Source organism: Stegodyphus dumicola, chromosome 6, assembly GCF_044657685.1.
Source record: "Stegodyphus dumicola isolate Sdum_Otavi_A_Nest chromosome 6, ASM4465768v1".
In the NCBI taxonomy this organism is placed as follows: domain Eukaryota; kingdom Metazoa; phylum Arthropoda; class Arachnida; order Araneae; family Eresidae; genus Stegodyphus; species Stegodyphus dumicola.
Genome location: NC_140773.1, coordinates 58794873 through 58812086, shown reverse-complemented (window position 1 = coordinate 58812086; position 17214 = coordinate 58794873). Strand labels below are relative to the sequence as shown.

At 35.1% G+C, this 17214-nt stretch overlaps 1 protein-coding gene across 3 annotated transcripts in view; it reads right to left on the bottom strand.

Annotated features, from left to right (window-relative positions):
* Window positions 1–17214, bottom strand: part of Polr1B (RNA polymerase I subunit Rpl135) — a 168501-nt gene that overhangs the window by 136444 nt on the left and 14843 nt on the right. For all 3 annotated transcript variants that reach the window (XM_085818338.1, XM_085818339.1, XM_085818340.1), the window contains exon 2: window positions 16979–17056. In XM_085818338.1, coding sequence (XP_085674464.1) covers window positions 16979–17056 — 78 coding nt within the window. The remainder of the gene's footprint in view (window positions 1–16978; window positions 17057–17214) is intronic.

Below are 17214 nucleotides of genomic sequence, written 5' to 3'. Positions count from 1 at the left end.
AATAAATTGCTTCTTTAAATATACCGGGTGGCCATAATTAAACTGACAGTGCTCACAGTGTTCTGTAGCTCGATCTATTTGCGAGAATGACGCCACATTTTGTAGGAAGATTAAACAAGATGAGGGACGAAGGATTCCGCCAAAAAACAAATTAGTTCCAAAAGTCACCGCTAGGAAAATATTTGGCGCTGTGTAATAGAAAATAGAGTGTTAACAAATGCAAATTAATACGGAATAAAATTACCTTTTATTATGCCCATTTTTTTATTTAGTTCAAGTGCAATATGGCAACACTTTTAAAAAAGCGTAAAATCTACATAAACACCGATAAAGTCTCGTGATCTGCAATATCATGTACGCTGAGCAGAAGTTCTTTATTCAAATTTCACGTTACATCCATTCACACAGTGCCAGCTGCTTGGGTTTTAAAAAGCAACATGTAACGTTTCGAAACAATCGGATTGAAAGTTTATGTGCAATGTCTCCTTCTTTAGTCGAGCGTGCCTTACTGGTCAAATTCTTTTACCTCAACCAGTGCAACGGGTCAGCTGCTCTTCGTGCTTTTAAAACGCACAAAAAAATGCGTAAAGGTAACGGCCCTGTATCAGTTAATGGGCTAAAAGCAATGGTTGCGTCGTTTGAGAAAACAGGTTCTCTGAAAGTTGTCAGGCAGAGGACAAAAACCTGTATTACGTATTTCCGGAGTCATTCTGACTAGAGGGCGCTGTGTTCGTCCTAATAGTCAGTGGCAGGCAGGATACTAAAGGTGTAAGACGTGGAAGGCAGAGATGCCTAATAATATATCTCTAATTGATTGAAATTTTCGTATATTTTCTTGTAAATAAATATTGTTATTGTTAAAAAAACCTCTTATTATCTCTTGGATGCACCTTTAGTCTCACAGAACCATTAGAAGCAAAATTGGTGCATCTTGTCCGCGAATGTGGAATACCGGAAGCAATTAGTCATCATTACTGGATTATATTTCTGAGAAGTTTGGATACTGTATACACGTTTTTGGATACGTAACATTGCATACTGGACTGTGGAGGTAAGATCTTTTGAACTCACAAATTCTGAGGTAATATGGATAAGCTTTCGAAAATAATTGAAAAAAGAAGTAACGTTCGCGCTAGTGTTACTAAACTAGTTAAAAGAGTGCAGAAGCTTGATGAAGCCATCGAAGACGTAAGTTCATTATCAGAACTACTGGAACTATTAGAAACGAAAGAGCAGATCTCGAAAGGCCATGATTTAGAGGTGGAAGCACTCATAGACGATCCGGAAAAATTTAAAAGCGAATTAAAAGGTTCGGAAGAATACGATGACAAAATATTGTTCGCTAAGATAAAACTAAAGAGCAAATTTAAAGAATTAGCAGCAGAAAATGTTCAGCCGACTTCTTCAGTTGTTAACACATCTAGTGTTTCGGAAAACACCGTTATGGCTTTAAAATTACCAAAATTAGAAATTTTGCGATTCTCTGGTGATTCTGGCAAATTTATGGAATTCTTAAACTGTTTTGATAGCACAATCGGTTCAAACAATTCACTTACGAAAATTGAAAAATTCCAATATTTAAAATCTCTTCTTCCTGGTCCTGCATATAACGTTGTTGCGGGTTTTGAGTTAAATGAGAAAAACTATGACTCATGTCTTGAGCTTTTAAAACAAAGATATGGTAGAACTGATTCTATTATAAATTCTTACATGACTAAATTATTAAGCTTAGAACCCGTGAGAAGTTCGTCTAATGTTAAGGGTTTGCGTAAATTATACGATGAAATAGTTAATATAAGAAATTTGCATTCATTAAATGTAACGGAGGGTTCATATGGGCATTTATTGAATCCAATATTATTGAAGTTGCTACCACAAGATTTGGTGTTAGATTTTCACCGAAAACGAAACAGGGAAGTGAATTGTGAGGTTTCGGAAATTATTACGTTTTTGAGGAATGAAGTCGAATCTAGGGAAATTGCCGAAACTGTGATGAACCCCCTAAAAAGTTACGAAACGAAACGATCCTTTTCCCAAAATTATCAAAGTGGTCAAACTTATCAGAAAAACTATTCAAAGCCTAAAAATATATCAACCGCTTCAGCGTTAAATACACAAATAAAAAATGTTTGTTTATTCTGTGACAGTCATCACGATTCCCTAAGTTGTAAAAAATTGGATGTAGAACAAAAAATAAATAAGCTTAGGACTGAAGCTAGATGCTGGTGTTGTTTTCAAAAATATCACATGTCTCGCGTATGCAGGGCAAAAATATCGTGTAAAAATTGTTTAAGCAAGTTTCATCATGAGTCAGTGTGTAGAAAAAATAAACCCGTTAATGTTACGATGAAAGGTTGTGAGAAGCGAGTGGAAAGCGAAACTGTTTTGAATGACTCACAATCTAAATCTAATAAAAACGCCAAGAATATTTCTTTGTCTCATAGTAATATATGTACCAAAAATAAGCCCTTTTTGCAAACATGTACAGTTTTAGCCTGTTCGGATAAAAATTCAGTCTTAACTAATGTTATTTTAGACAATGGTAGTCATCGAAGTTTCATTTCATCTTGATTAGTTAAAGAATTAAAATTAAAGCCAATATGCTACGAAAGAATAGCTATTTTTGCTTTCGGAGACAAAATAGCACATGAGAAGGAATACGGTATCGTTTCATTGACGTTGCGCAATAGGGATCAAAGTTCGAAATCGTACGAGTTAGAAGCTGTCATAACGGATTATATATCTAATTTGTCCTTGAAAATTCCTAATGTATCTATTCGTAATGCGTTGAAGGAAAGAGGTTTACCTTGAAGGAAAGAGAAGGTTGAAGGAAAGAGGTTAATGGCTGATTCATTTTCTGGCGACTGTCAGACGGAAATACTTATCGGATGTGATTCATTTTGGGATGTTGTTTATGACCAAAGAGTAAAGTTAAATGAAAACATTACTGCGATAAATTCTTGTTTCGGTTGGTTACTAGTGGGAGTGCAAGGAAGTAATAAATTGACTAATAATTAAGAAAATGTATGTTTAGTCATGGACTCTTCTTCCATTTTGTGCGATTTGAAAAAATTTTGGGAAATAGAAGAATTTCAGTCAGACGAACAAAACTTTTCAGAATGGGACAATTAATTGATTGAAAAATTTGAAAATTCTCTGGAATTTAATGGGGAAAGGTACGTTTGTAGACTGATGTGGAAGGAAGACTTGGGACCTGCGGTTGGGTTGAATTCTAATTATGAGGTTGCGAAAAAGCGTTTTGATTCGTTAAAGCAAAAACTAAATAAAAATCAAGAAATTTATGTCCAGTATAAACAAATTATATCGGATCAGTTAGAATGTCAGATTGTGGGAAAATGTGTTAATGAAGATAAAAATCCAGGATATTATATGCCCCACAGAGCGGTAATTAGGGATGACAAGGAAACGACTCGAGTTAGAATTGTTTATGACTGTAGCAGTAAGGCTAATGAAAATAATAAATCTCTTAATGAGTCTCTAGAATCGGGAGTAAATCTTTATGCAAATTTATTGGACATAATTCTCAAATTTCGAGAATATCAAGTTGCATTTTGCGGAGATTTAGAGAAAGCTTTTCTTATGATATAGATTGCGGAGGAAGATAGAAAATACCTTAAATTTTTGTGGTTTCCCGAAGAGGTAGGTGATTCAACCGAAACTCTCCATTTAAATCGTCTCCCATTCGGTTTAACTACTTCGCCATTTTCCTTGGCTTGCGTTTTGAAATTTCACATAAAGAAATTTAAGGAACATCATCCAAAATGTTATGACATGTTAAATTCTTTTCTTTATGTTGATGATATCTGCTATGGAGCCAATACCGTTCAAGATGCTTATTATTTGACGTCTACGGCAATAGAGATATTAAAAGCAGCGGGATTTCATTTGAGGAAATTAAAAACTAATTGTCCGGAATTGTATAAACTTTGGAATAAAAACCGATATGAGGAAAATACTGACTTTGGGCAAGGAACAGGGATTGAAGTGGGATCCGATTGAGGATAAAATTAAATTAGATTTAAGAGATGTTAGGGATTCCATTGATGCTGGAATCACCAAGCGTCACGTTTTGAGAGTTATTTCAAAGATATTTGATCCATGTGGACTGATTAGTCCCTTTGTAATCACTGTGAAAATTCTTCTGCAAGAGATGTGGGAATGTGGTCTACAATGGGATGAAGATTTGCCAAGTGACCTGCAAAATAAATGGAGAACCTGGTGTTCTGAACTTTGTGAACTTGAATCAGTATCTATTGAAAGAAGGTTTTTTGAGAGTGTAGAAATAAGTGAAGTTTCTCTTCATGTGTTTTGTGACGCCATTCCTAAGGTACTTGAATAACAATGGCCAAATCAAAGTGAGCTTTATAATGTCAAAAAGTAAGGTTGCTCCTTTAAAAACTTTAACTCTTGCAAGATTAGAGTTAATGGCAGCACTTCTCGCTGCACGTTTAGGAAATTATTTACAAGGTCTATTTCCTAATTTCGCGAAACAAATTTTCTTTCGGAACGACTCTCAAATCGTCCTTCATTGGTTGAAAGGATCTTCTAAACAATGGAAACCATTTGTCGCCAACAGAGTAGCTCAAGTGCAGTCGCTGACTCTACCAGAGTGTTGAAACCATTGCAGTGGCTCCGACAATCCCGCAAACCTTACTACTAAAGGAGAATCGGCTAGGAGGATTTTTACAAGTTCTCTGTGGTGGTCAGGCCCTGTTTGGTTGTCTAAACCGCTTTACTCAAGGCCTCTTCAAGAATCGCTACATGATTTTAATGACATCTGTGATGAACGCGTTATAGGGAAAGAGTGACAGACTGCACTGGTTAATTCCATGGTAACCAGTTCAGCTAATGGAAACTTACCTATGTCGTCGTTACTGGACGTTAATGACTTCAGCAAATTAAGTAGATTACTGCATGTTACTGCTTGGATTAAAAGGTTTGTGCACAATTCTAAACCTAATTCTACAAAATTAAGTGGACCTATATGTGCTCCAGAACTCGAGCAAGCTTTGCGTTTTTGGATCAAAGCTACTCAATTCAGCATTATAGTACAGAAGTTACCCAACTTCTTTCTAAAGGAACTATCGATAAGAGTTCACGCATATTTAATTTGAATCCTGAACTTGATGATCTCTTCTTATTCAGACTCCTAAAGGACAAATAAAACGCTCAGTACAACTTGTGTATAATTTGGAAATTAATCCTTAATTGTATTAGTTTAATTGAGTTGCAACCTGTTAATGTTCTATCTGTGTATTAATGATAGTTTAATTGTGCTTATATTTTAATGCTTGATATTTGAACAATTTTCTTTGGAAGTTAAAAGTGTAATTGGTTTTTGTATGTTAAGTCACTGAATAATTTTGAAGCTTTGTATTTGATATAATATGCTATTTATATTTTTATTCTTGTAATTTTAAATGGTTCCTGAATGTAAATTTAGTTAAAATTCAATGGTAAGTGAACTCAAGTGAGTTCAGGTGGGGAGTATTACATATTTCCGGAGTCATTCTGACTAGAGGGCGCTGCGTTCGTCCTAATACTCAGTGGCAGGCAGGATACTAAAGGTGTAAGACATGGAAGGCAGAGATGCCTAATAATATATCTCTAACTGATTGAAATTTTCGTATATTTTCTTGTAAATAAATGTTGTTATTGTTAACAAAACCTCTTATTATCTCTTGGATGCACCTTTAGTCTCACAGAACCATTAGATGCAAAAACCTGTACCACAGGATACAATCAAAGCAGTGTCACAGCGATTGTCGACAGAGGACCAGACAATATTGCTGCCATCTCTATCGCTCGTGGAGTAGCTCGGAATATGGATATGCCTTAGAGTACAGTATGGAAAATTTACGAAAGATTATCAACTTCTATCCATACAAGATCAGCCGTGTACAGGAGTTATCGTACCCCGACCATGATAAGCGATTGACTTTTGCTCTCACCTTTCTTGCCAGAATAGAGGTGGATGATGCTTGGCTGTGGAAAATCTTATGGGGAGACGAGGCCCACTTTTACCTGAATGGAACTGTAAATATCCAGAACTGCCGAATTTGAGATGACAAATCACCATATGCAGTCACAGCAATTCCCTTACATTCACCAAAGGTAACTGTTTGGTGTGGGTTCACAGCGGAATTTATCATACGTCCATTCTTCTATGAGAACATTACCCCGACAGGAACGGAAACCTGTTCTGTTACCGGAGAGAAATATCGCCACGTGTTGAACAGCTCTGTCATTCCGGCACTTCAGCAATGACAATGCCTGGGGGAAATAATTTTCATGCAAGATGGAGCCCCTCCACACGTTGCTGTATAGATGCTATGACAGAAATTCACAACAGCTCGTGGAGTAGCTCGGAATATGGATATGCCTTACAGTACGGTATGGAAAATCTTATGAAAAATTATCAACTTCTATCCATACAAGATCAGCCGTGTACAGGAGTTACCGTACCCTGACCATGATAAGCGATTGACTTTTGCTACTTTCATAAGCCACTACTGAGTCATTAGCCGCTACTTTCCAACTGCATGGCCACCTCGGTTGCTTGATCTTACCCCATGCGACTTCTGGCTATGGGGTTACCTTAAGTCCAAGGTCTATCAAGGAGTGGTCCAGGACCTGGCTATGTTGAAGGATAACATATCACGGACTGTACGGGAGATTCCTGCAGACATGTTACTTTCTGCTGTTGTGCATACTGTGCACAGAATGCAATATGTGGTCCACAACAACAAAGGCAGCCACATTGAACCTCATTTGAATGCAAAATAAAAGGTAATTTCCGTATTGATTTGCATTTGTTAACACTATTTTCTATTACATAGCGCCAAATATTCCCCTAGCGGTGACTTTTGGAACTAATTTGTTTTTTCGCGGAATCCTTCATCCTCCGTCTTGTTTAATCTTCCTACAAAATGTGGCATCATTCACGCAAATAGATCGCGCTACAGAACACTGTGAGCACTGTCAGTTCAATTATGGCCACCCGGTACATTAAATAAATTGCTTCTGTATGCATATATTAGATAAATTGCATCTGTATATACATATTAAATAAATTATTTAACTACTGAACATATTGTTTCTATGTAATAAACAATCAATGGGGTGCTTAAAAGTGCTTGCAAAAAATTTTCTTCTCTCAGTAAGGTTGCTATAAAAAAGAAAGTACCAATGCAAATTACTGTACTACTTTTACTTTTTAACCCCTTAACTCGTCGCAAAATTTTGACAAAATTTATTCAAAAATCATCAATTCTTTTTTATTAATGTTTTAATGCTTATGAAATTTAAAATAAATTCATATAATAAACACTATATTTTTGGTTAACTTTAACAATTTTTTTTAAATATGTAATTTTTTTTTTATTAGCTTACCTTGTTTTACTTTATATATATTTCCTCTTACACCCAAGCTAGGCAGAAAAACTTCAATACAGGCCTTTTAAGATTACATGCGAATTTTGGAGAGAAAAATATCATGTACGTTTAAATAACGCACACTATTATCTGCAGATGGTGATGCTTTTTTTCAACATCAATAACAGCTGTAATATTTTTCAAAAATTTAATAATTTTTATAGATATGGTAAAGTTTGAAACATGGTATGCACAGTCCTATATTGCAATCTCTACAATAATACGTCGTTTCTCTCCTAATTCGTTTTCCATTTGCATTCTTTGATGAACACACTTTACATTCTCTGGAAGGGTTTTCTTTCTTTTTTTTTTTTTTTTCCTTTCTATAGGTGGTATAGGTTCCAAAAAATGTCGGTCAAATAAAATATTTGATGGTGCTTCATTTTATGGATGACCTCGCCTTGAAAAATTGATGAAAGTATAATATTTGTCAATTATTTCACCAATTTCAATCAGTCTAAACTTTAACTTTTTTCCGCCTACTTTTTTATAAACTTGAAAGGCTTTGAAAACTGCTTGGTATAAAAGGTAAAAGAATATTTTTTTACAATATTTTTTCCCACCGTTTCTAGCTACTTGATAACTAGAAAGGTATTGACCTACAAGATCCACACCTTCCATTGTTTTATTGTAGTTAATTACTACCTTCAGTTTTGTTTTCAGTTTTTTACTTTGGATCATTACTTCAACAGTTTCAGAATCATGAAAAGAGGATAACATTTTTACTTCCTTTTTGTCCTTCCATTTGAGAGTGAGGATTTTGCCACGTCTAAATGATATAACTTTGTCAGTTTTCAATTTTTTATTTTTCAATGCTAAAGGTAAATCCTTTTTGTTTTGTCTAACAGTTCCAACCACATCTGTTTGATAAGTCAAAAGGATATCACATAATTCTGGTGAAGCATAATAATTATATAAGGTGATGCAGAAAACTTGTTTCAATAATGGTGTCATCAGATTCATAACAACTTGTGAAGGTAAAGAAAATTTAGTATGAAACAAAGTACCTTTCCGATATATAACCTTAGATAACCAGAACTAGATTTGCTCAGCATGTATGTTTTGATACCAAATTTTGTTTTTTTCAAGGGTATGTACTGGTGCCAGGATAAACGTCCTTTGTCCATCAGCGTTTCCTTTGTCCATCAGCGTTTTATCTATGGTAATATCTCTTTCTGGAGTAATTGTTTTTTGATATACTTTATTCAGATGCTCACAGATAGACCAAATTTTGTAGAGTTTTGGATTAGGATGATTTTCTGAATCATAAGAATCATTGTTCACAAAATGCAAGTATTTTTTTGATTTCACACTATCGATTATATTCTATAATCTTACAGAAAAAAGGAGTTTCCACTGATGTTTTCTTAGTCCAATATGTGAAGCCTTTAGGTTTTTTTATAATACCTCGTAAAACTGAAATTGCAAGGAACAAATGCATTTCGTGCCAATACGGTCTCCCATTCTCTTCTACCTTTCAGTTTCCTTTTCCCAACAACATTGCCTGATTGCTCAGCATAACGATTATTCTCTTTTCTTTTGGCCTATGAATATCATTAATCTATTTTTAAGATATGGAAAGAAATTTTTGTTAAATTTTCCCTCGTCAATACTTCTTAGCATTTAACTTAAATCTGTAATCATCATCGAGCGTAATATACTCTTTATTATCCAATTACAAACATAAAAAATTGTATAGACTCACTACACGAGTTGTTGATACACTTGCAGTGATGAAAGCAAAATATAATAAATAATGATTTGCCAGGTTGGTGTCACTGATATAGTAGGTGTAAAATCAACAATGTAACTATGTAGAATGTTTCGGTTTGAGATGTATGTCAAGCAGACATGTAGCAATGGAGCCAAATTATTGATCCCACAAATTTATTCTAAAATTATTTTTTCTCAATAACGAAGCATTTTATTTAGTGCCAGGGTGAAATTAAGAATCGGGGCTCTCCAAATATTTTATTACGCACGGAGGGGGGAATCAAATGTGCATGCGTAAAGCATACAAAAAAATAATAATAAATTTTAAAAAGTTGGTAGTGGCTTCCAGGTAAAGATCCAGGTTTTAGATCATTCTGGATACTGGACGTCCAGATCTCGGACTTTGTACTGTACCTATAATGATTAAAAGTTTGAAAATATAAATGTGTGTATGAAAAAAAAAAAAAAAAAGACAGGTGAAGCTTTAAGATTTTATCACACTAACACATTCGTTGATGCAAAGGGTTCAGGAACCAAAAATGACATCATCATGGCCAGAAAATAAAATGTATGCACCCAGAAAGAAGTGAGCCCAGATCTACTAAACTCAGCAGTAGTATAGTGTTCCAGTAGATAAACAAATGATCAAAAAGTGGGATGAGAAAAGTGCTTTATTTATGAGCAGCAAAATAAAGAACGTGAAAATCAGTAGGTGGTAAAGCCACCGCCGGCAACTACACAAGCCGATACTTGGTTGGGCACACAGTCTATTAAGTTGTTAATGTCTTTCTGTTGTAGACTGTGTCATAAATGCAGCAACTGGTCAGCGAATTGGGACGTACTTGCACACAGCTGAAATTTCCTGCCCAACATGTCCGAAACATGATCGATAGGCGACAAGTCTGAAGACCTGGCAAGCCAGTCATGGACATTAACACGCTGAAGAAATTGTTGAGAAAGTCGTGCTGTATGTCGCCAAGGGCTCTCCTGCTGGAAAACAGAACCCGGACAACCTGCTAGCGGTAGTGCCGCTCGGTAATAAATGATACGTTAGACTGTACACTTCTCCATCTCCAGACATGCATGCAGTGGTCATCAGCATTGAGAGAAAAGCATGATTCATTACTGAAGATCACATCTCTCCAATCTGATACCATCCAGCATTAGCGAGAATATCACCATGCAAGAAGACACTGCTTATGATGGAGTGACAATGGCAAGTGTCTTAATTAATGTTGAGATCTGATCCCAAGATCCCTAGTATTCTGAGAGTTGTATCTCTGGATATCCCAGGATCTCTGAAAGTTGGCAAATGGTCTTGAATTGATGAGAGCATAACTGTTGATTCAGACATGACAGCTCTTCTAATTTTGTTATCATCTTGCACATTTGTGGCCTGCGGACATCCCAAGCCACTGCGACAGCTGAATATGCATTCGTTGAGTCACTGGTTTGAACAATATACAATGGCCATATTGTTTCGACCAATATCCCACACAATCTGCTTGTTCATCCAACCAGCCTTTTTCAGCCCTATGATACAATCTATCTCAAAGTCTGACAACAGTTCATAATGCCATCAAGAACATTTTAAAGGCATCTTTCATTACAATGTCATGCATCCAAGCCATCAGTGCGGTTTTAATTGCTTGTCACTCACCACACTTCATCACTACATTCCACTAGCTGAGCACTTCATATGCACATTGTATTGCTCTATGGTGCAGACTTGTGCTGTACTTCTGTCTATTTAATCATTTATGCATCTCACCAAACCACATGTGCATGCCATGTTTCATGGTTGTGGCTCAATTTTTTCTGGGTACATATATGTTTTATATAATAGTTTTCCTCCAGAATAAATAGAGTTTATTTGATTAAACAAAACATAAAAAGCTTTCTGTCTGAACAAGGGAACATCTCTGCGGAAGAAAAGAGAAAATGCTTGTCCGTGTTACACATGTGAAAGTCAAACTGCCTTTATTTGAATCGAGATTGAAACACTAATGTTTAGAGGTTAAATATAAATGATATTCAAATCATTAGTCCAAAGGGGCTTTGTCCCTGAAGGACTATTGTTTTCGTTTTCCGATTTTGCGTTGAATCACTATAAATGGCGAATCACTTTTCAAACTGTTGCCACCAAATGTTAGAGTCCTGCATTATATTTGAAGAAATTAAATAATGAAAAATCTGCATTAATGTATATATATTTCTCGCATTGTGATAAAACAACGGTACATTGAGCCATCGAATTTTGAATGACTTAATACTCCTACAAATATGGGCATGTGGAAGACCAAATTTGAAATTTGGAATTTGTTTTATTATCAACTTCATATTTTGTAAAACTTTAATGAACTTTTGAGTAATAAATTCAACGATTTAAAAGCGAGCAATGGCAACACTCTACAGTGGAAACAAAACCTTTTTATCTCCAGCTCGCGGAACTGTGTATAGGAAATTCTAAAGATATGCTCATTTTATAATTATTTTGTGACATTGCTATTGAACTGAATTTTATGGTTTAAGTGCAAAGAACATAATATTTAATAAACAAAAGTAACACACAAAACATTAAAAAATGCCCCTTTGGACATAATTTAAATTCTGAAACCTTTCAGATTTTTTTTCTATTATATTATTTACTTTTTCCATTTACTGAATTTTATAAATTACATCACTTTTCATTCATTGATGGGAAAACTTATTTTTTATAGCACAGATAAAATGCATATATGAAAGTGTTTGCATTTTAATTCCTTTGCTTATCATATAAATGGTTCAACATTATTTTATACCAAAATCAGTGTCTGAGGATATTGCTGGAATATGCGATACTTCTGTCTATGCGCGCGCATAACGAGTGGAATTGATTACGTAAGTTTTTTACTGCACACTCTACGATTTATGATGTAATCAGTCTTCTATTTTTAGTTTAGTTTTTTTATGAATGCCTTAGGAAATGGATGCGTAGTTTTTGATCTCTTGTAATAACCTCTCTTTTATAACTTGTGTACAGATTAAAGTTTTAAAAAGCTAAACCTGTGCGTATTTTTTGGATATACCTGAATGAAAAACCTGATGATTCAGGTAAGTGCTATTTTGTTTATCTACTGTTGGAATGCTTTGTGCATTGATTAATATTGTCTATTGAATTGATGCAATATTAATTTGGCATCTCGTGCCGAGACAAAAGCGAATTAAGCGAAGATTGATATTAATGAATTTATGTATTTTGAATTTGAAAGGCACTTATTGAATTCCTTAAGATTTTATATGTTATATGTTCGATTCAGTAAACATGTCAGTAGAAGACATTACTAAAGAAAAAGAGAGGTGGTTTGAGAACATCCATTACCAGCATTCTTAAGAAAATAGAATTTGAACTAGATAATTCTTCTGTTGATATAAATTCATTAGAAGAAGACTTAGAACTCTTGAACGATAAGTTTGAATCCCTTAAGATAGCTGATTCTGAAATCAAAAGTACTTTGAAACCGGAAGAATTTGACGAAGAGATTCAAACTACAGAAGAATATTGCGAAAGAACGAAAGAATTCTGTTGTGGAAATTTAGAGTGAAAAAACGGGTTCACTTGTCAAACGAAAACTCTACTGTTATTGATACAAATCTAATTCTCAAATAGTTAATGATTCATCGAAACAGAACTTTAAGCTTCCTAAAATAGAATTTAAGTTGTTCGGTGGTGATATCAAAGAATGGTTGCCATTTTGGGCAGAATTTGAGAAGATACACATCGATAATGAAATTGCGAAGGAGGATAAATATCAGTATTTATTACAAGCTACATTAAAGGGTTCATGAGCGCGAGAACTTGTTGAATCATTTCCGGCTACAGCTGATAGTTATGAAAACGTAATACATTGTTTAAAGGCGAGATTTGGCCGAACTGACATGTTAATCAAAGTGTATATTAGAGAAGTTCTTTCATTGATGATGAATAACGCAATCGGTAAAGGCCCTAAAATGCCTCTTTTTAAACTTTACGATAAGATTGAAACTTATTTAAGGTCTTTAAATATGTTAGGTGTTTCCAGCGCAAATTATTCTTCAATATTGTATCCATTGATTGAATCTTGTGTGCTTGTCGGCATATTGAGAGTTTGGGAAACGAATTTAAATTCCATATCCCTAACATCTAAAGAAACTGTCGATAAGTTAGATAACCTGATGAAATTTTTATGTCACGAAATTGAAAGCGAAGAGAAAGTGCGTCTAGCACGGACCGGATTTAATCGTGAAACCGAAATAAAAATTATTTCACCTGTGTCAGCATGACGGGAAAGATTTACTCCAGCTGTAGAGTTATGTAACTCTTCAGATATTAAAAAGGAAACTTGTGTATTTTGTAAAAAAGCACACATGAGTAGCCAGTGTAGGTATGCTGATAATTTGCCTTATGAAGAGAAAAAGCAAATGTTGTTAAAAAGAGGCATATTTCAGATGTTTCGCAATAACAAAGCATATTTCTCAATTTTGTAAAATGAAAGTACCACCATGTGAGATTTGCGATAAGGGTCATTTTAAATGAATATGTACTGATAAATGTAATCCTGAAAATTCAAACCGATCTTTCCAGGTTGAGGAGAAACAAATCAAAAGTAAGGACTCCACTCTAACAAAACAGCTACTCATAAAGTTCTCTTGTAAACACTTATTGTTTGTCTTAGGAATAAATATAAAACAAAATACGTAAGAGTACTAATTGATTCAGGCAGCAGTAAATCTTACTTGTCAAATTTTGCAATAATGGAAATGGGATATGAATGTATAGGTGAAGAAATTTTAACACATAGTTTGTTCAGCGGTATAGAAACTACGGAAACACATAAGAGATATTTGATTCGCCTTAGTGACTTTTTGGATAATTATTGATGTAATTTCGAGGTGTTAAGTCAAGAAAAATTTTTTTCCAAAGTCCCAAAAATACCACGTAGTAAACTTACGATTGAGGTTAAGAAATATAAAATTTTCCTGTCCGATTTGAATGATAAAGTAGATCTGTTGTATCAATTCTCTCCTGACGAGATTGATGGACTCGTAGGGGCTGATGTCGCAGGTAAACTGTATACTGGAAACATAAAACAGTTAGACTCAGGTCTAGTCTTGATGGAAACGCGGCTTGGATGGACACTAATGGGTAAGACCGATACGATCGAAACTTCGGATAGCACGAATAGCATTATGTCGCTACATATAAACGATGCAAACATTTCAGACTTATGGCGACTTGATACACTTGGAATTTTGGATCCTGGAGAGAAGGGAAGTCGACAAGAGCTTGAGATGGCAGCTGAAGAACATTTTAACAGAAGTGTAAAAAAAGATGTCTATAGAAGGTACGTTGTGAGTCTTCCGAGGATACAAGGCCATCCTCCTTTGCCCACTTGCAAAAATGTTGCAGAACGAAGGCTAAAGGGCTGCGTTGAATCAGTGAAGAAGAATGGAAACTTAGAAGCATACGAAGAAGTGTTTAGAGAGTGCCTTCAAGAAGGCATTATTGAAGAAATTAAGAATTCCTGTAATGAAGAAAGTGAACCCTTCTTACCTCACAGGGCTGTAGTAAAAGAAAATTCCACTACAAGAGCGAGACCGGTTTTTGATGGATTGGCCAGAGAAAAGAACTCGGCTTCTATCGATGACTGCCTGGAAAAGGGCCCCAACACTGTCAAGCTCATTCCCACCATCATGAATCGATTTAGATTAAAGAAAACAGGCATTGTTGCAGACATTTGTAGAGCCTTCCTACAAATTGGACTGAGTGAGAGTGATCGACCATATCTAAAGTTTTTATGGTGGGAAGAACCATCGTGGCTGAGAAAACCAATGGAAGAATGGCCAAATTCTAACGTAGTTCCTGATTTCGATATAATAAATTTACAAAAAGAAAGACTAGTGTTAGCACAGTTAATCACGAAATGTCACGCCAGGAAAAACGTTATGATAGATTCTCTTCGTACAACCAACTACTTGAGTCACTGCATGGGTGTATCAATTTTTTACCAATTGTAAGGTTGAAAAGTCTAATCGAATTTCTGGAATCTTGACACTAGAAAAAATAAATAAGGCAGGAGTTCAAATCCCGATGAGCAACTTAAGAGAAGATTTTTGGATTCTTAAATGCAGGAAGACAGTAAGAAATGTAATTAGAAACTGTGTAATATGTAAACGATTTAATTTGCGTCCTAAACTAATCATCAAAGCTCCTCTCCCGTCTCAGAAATGGATCACGCTGGAACATTAATCCTAAGAAATGGCAAGAAAGCTTGGATTGTTATATTTACCTGTGCCATTTACCGAGCTATACGTTTGGAGTTGACTACATCTTTATTGACAAACCATTTCTTGCAAACTCTTAGACGTTCATCGCACGAAGGGGGTCGACCTTACATCTTTTACTGTGACAATGGTTCTAATTTTTCAGGAGCTGAGAATTTACTGAAGAAAGTTGATTGGGACATCATTTCCCAATACCGTGGATCTCAAAAGATCATTTGGAAATTTAATCTCCCGTCTGCCCCATGGTGGGGTGGGTGGTGGGAACGTCTGATAGGTATAATCAAAGAAATTTTACGAAAGGTTCTATGTAAAAGCTCATTTAATTTAGAAGAAATGCACACCCTTATTTCTGACATTGAAGGTGTGATTAATCAGAGACCTTTAACCTATATTTCGGAAGACGTTGATGATTTAACTCCACTTACCTCCTCTATGTTTTTGCATGATCTTAAAGAAACAGAAATCCCAGATCTTGATGTTCTGGATTCGTCTTCGTTAAATAAAAGACATGTTTACCATCAACATGTGAAACAAGATTTAAGAAAACTGTTTCGTACTGAATATTTAGGGGATTTACGCCAATCATCGAAATCTCATAAAAATCAGAAAACGTCCAAATTGGTGATATTGTTCTGGCTTCTAGTGATAATGTCAAGAAAATTGAATGCCCTCTGACTAGGGTGGTTGAATTCTATCCTTCTAAAGATGGACAAGTTCGACTAGTAGAAATAAAAATGAAAAAAGAACTTCTCCGCTGAGTGCTTAGGTTAATACCTCTTAAAGTGACTGATAAAAGTGACCCCATTATACCTGTAGCAGAAAAGGATTCTATTCTTAATGAACCGAAGACTGATGAAAATCGTCTTTCAGAGACCACTTCTGACAACCCAGTACTAGCTCAAAAGATAACTCCTAAGCCACAAACTGTTAATGACTTTTTCCCAGAGACTGTTCCTGAAAAAAGATCCAGATATGGACGATTAATTAAACCTAGAATTAGGGTTTGCGATTCCCTGGTTCGAATCTCAAAGGTGGGAGTATGTTGGAATACGTGATACTTCCGCCTATGCGCGCGCATAACAATTGGAACTGATTCCGTATGTCTTTTACCACGCACTCAATGATTTATGATGTAATCAGTGTTCTATTTTTAGTTTAGTTTTTTTATGAATGCTTTAGGAAATGGATGCGTAGTTTTTGATCTCTTGTAATAACCTCTCTTTTGTAACTTGTGTACAGATTAAAGTTTTAAAAAGCTGAACCTGTGCGTATTTTTTGGATACACCTGAATGAAGAACCCGATGATTCAGGTAAGTGCTATTTTGCTTATCTACTGTTGGAATGCTTTACACGGTGATTAATATTGTCTATTGAATTGACGCAATAGATATCATCACACATCCTCTGATATTGTGATTTTGATTGATCACAAAATATTGTGGTCACAATATCAATGCATAATTTTATACATACTATGGTAAGATTAATACTGTTATAAGATACATACCTCAATCATGTTTTTTAAACCTTCTTTCAGAATGTAATTAAATGATTCCACATGAGGACGGCTTATATCTTGCAATACCTAGAATTGTATCAATAGATAGAATAGCTTATGCACAAACACACACACACACATAAATAAATAAAACATACTAATATTCAGTTCAGAGCACAGCTTCTCTAGCATCTTGATAGAATAATAGCACAAGATAAAATTGTATCTTGTGACCCTCTTGCTTA